Here is a 2,076-nt window from a genome sequence, read left to right on the forward strand (position 1 = left end):
AGGGAATCCAGCTGCAATGCCCTGCCTGGCAATTAAGCATTTCTTGGAAATAGGTCAGATGAACAAGTTGGACTCTTGCCACCTCTAATCTTGTTACCTGCCAAGCTATCCCCAAGCACTTCATTTTACCTTGTATAGCTTTCTGTTTGGGGGCAGGGGCTGGCAGGTTGGGAGTAGCTCCAGAGTGAAGGGCTTTTGGCCAGGGAAAGTAGCCCTGGTGTCCCCACCTGCTGAGCAAAAAGACAGGGGCCTCTCCACACCCACCCAGTCCAGGCTGATTCTCCTCCTGGGTTGGGTTAGGAGGCCTGGGCCACAGTCGGGGAGCCTCACTTCATTTTCCTCACCTGAAAAATAAGAAGGATTGGGTCAGAATGATAGTTCCCAACATAGTTTCCTGGGAACCTTAACCAATTATAGGAAGATAAGGATATTTTGGTCAATTAAGTTCAGGAAATGCTCCATAAAATCTCTCTTGATACTTACAGGGTACGTCAACCAACCAGTTCAGTCGTGTTTGATCCGGTGCCACCCTCCCCTCCTCTTCTGTTAAGTAAAACTAATTAATGATCTTTGTTAACTATTGCTTCACAAACTCTACTTTGGAAAAACACCGGCCTTAATGAATTAGAGGGTCTTTCCTACTCTGGCATTCTGTTCTTTTGTAATTGTGTTTGTTTTGGGTAGATTTTAAATATCTGTTGGAGAAAAAAATGGCCTGGGGATATTAAGCGGGAAATGTTAGGGATATCTGTTCATTTCATTAAACAAGCCCTTATTTAAATCCTATGATGCAACCTCATAAGAAAATGAATCCCACAAGCCATTTAGGGCCATTAGGAGGCTGCACATCATGTTCTAAAGGACTCCCTCTCAGCCTCGGAGTTAATAGCAGGCTCGTGGCCCAGTTATCAGCTTTCCCTGGCAGATTTAGATGAGGGAATGAATAATGGGGAGAGGAACTTGAGAGGAAAAGCAGGTTTTCCTTGGGGTGCCCTCAGCAAGAATTGTCCAAGAGACATCCGCATTCGGGTGAAATGAGAGAAGTCCCTGCAGGTGGTTTAGTGATCAGGGACTCAAAGGCCAGGTGGTATGATTGGTCGTTGGGGTGAATGAGGGTCAAGATGAAATGCAGCTGGATTCACTGGGTAGCAGGGCCCTGGGCACCTGGGTGAGACTTTGTGCTCTTCTGGGACTTGGCTTCTCACCTGTATAGGGAAAGGACTTAAGCTGGCGGAATTCCTAGTTTCCCCCACCCCCCAGCTCTAAGCAGGTGATATTATCAGTTACAGAGTTCCAGGCAATCTTCTTGGGTCAAAGTTTGTTGCATATTTTTTGCCATTTGTCCTAGCTTTCCACCTGGATTCACTTTTTCCCCCTGCAGCATCAGGTGCTTTAAGAATATGAAGTTTAATTGCACGTTATTTAATATCACTGAGCCAAGATGCGGGCGCTCGTCAGGTTGGGCTTGTCAATGAGGACGTCCCTCTGGGCTGTGGGTTAAGCGCTGCGTGTGGAACTCTGCAGGTGGAAACGGTGCATGCACTGGGTCTGCCGCCCTCCAGTGCCGTCCTCGTATGGCTTACCTGTTCCTCGGCTGTCGGTTCTCATTCCACGCCCTTCATTCGGGGAGCCCTCTCCTTCCAGTTACCCTGAACCAGAGGAGGGGACGGGAAAAGGAGGGTGGGTTTTTATTTTTTAAAGCTTTGATCATTCGGTCATTAGCGGGTGTGATGATCAGTTTGAGCGACTTTTTGGGCCCTCGTTGCCATTTCCACTTAGTGGTGTGAGACAGACTTCTGGAGCAGCAAGCGGCTGGGGATGAAATGGGGTTCTGGGGTGCTGGGGGTCCGACAGCAGAGGGGAGAGGGCACGGTGCTGGGCTTGTCCTCCACGCCCCTCCTGAACCGTCTCCCCGTGTCTCTTCCAGCCCCAGGATGAACACCTGAGTAACTTCTGCCAGCTGCTAGGGGTGGAGCACAATCAGATGGAGCACTGGCTGTGCCATCGCAAACTGGTCACCACCTCGGAGACGTACGTCAAGCCCATGTCTCTGCAGCAGGTGGTCAACGCGCGCAA

At 49.7% G+C, this 2,076-nt stretch overlaps 1 protein-coding gene across 1 annotated transcript in view; it reads left to right on the plus strand.

The window, feature by feature from the left end:
• The window catches only part of MYO5B (myosin VB), a 256,918-nt gene that overhangs the window by 122,528 nt on the left and 132,314 nt on the right, over positions 1-2,076 (plus strand). The window contains exon 10 of the mRNA XM_023532044.1: positions 1,928-2,072. Within this exon, the coding sequence (XP_023387812.1) occupies positions 1,928-2,072 (145 nt within the window). The remainder of the gene's footprint in view (positions 1-1,927; positions 2,073-2,076) is intronic.

The sequence above is a fragment of the Pteropus vampyrus genome, unplaced genomic scaffold (genome assembly GCF_000151845.1).
Source record: "Pteropus vampyrus isolate Shadow unplaced genomic scaffold, Pvam_2.0 Scaffold3, whole genome shotgun sequence".
In the NCBI taxonomy this organism is placed as follows: Eukaryota; Metazoa; Chordata; class Mammalia; order Chiroptera; family Pteropodidae; genus Pteropus; species Pteropus vampyrus.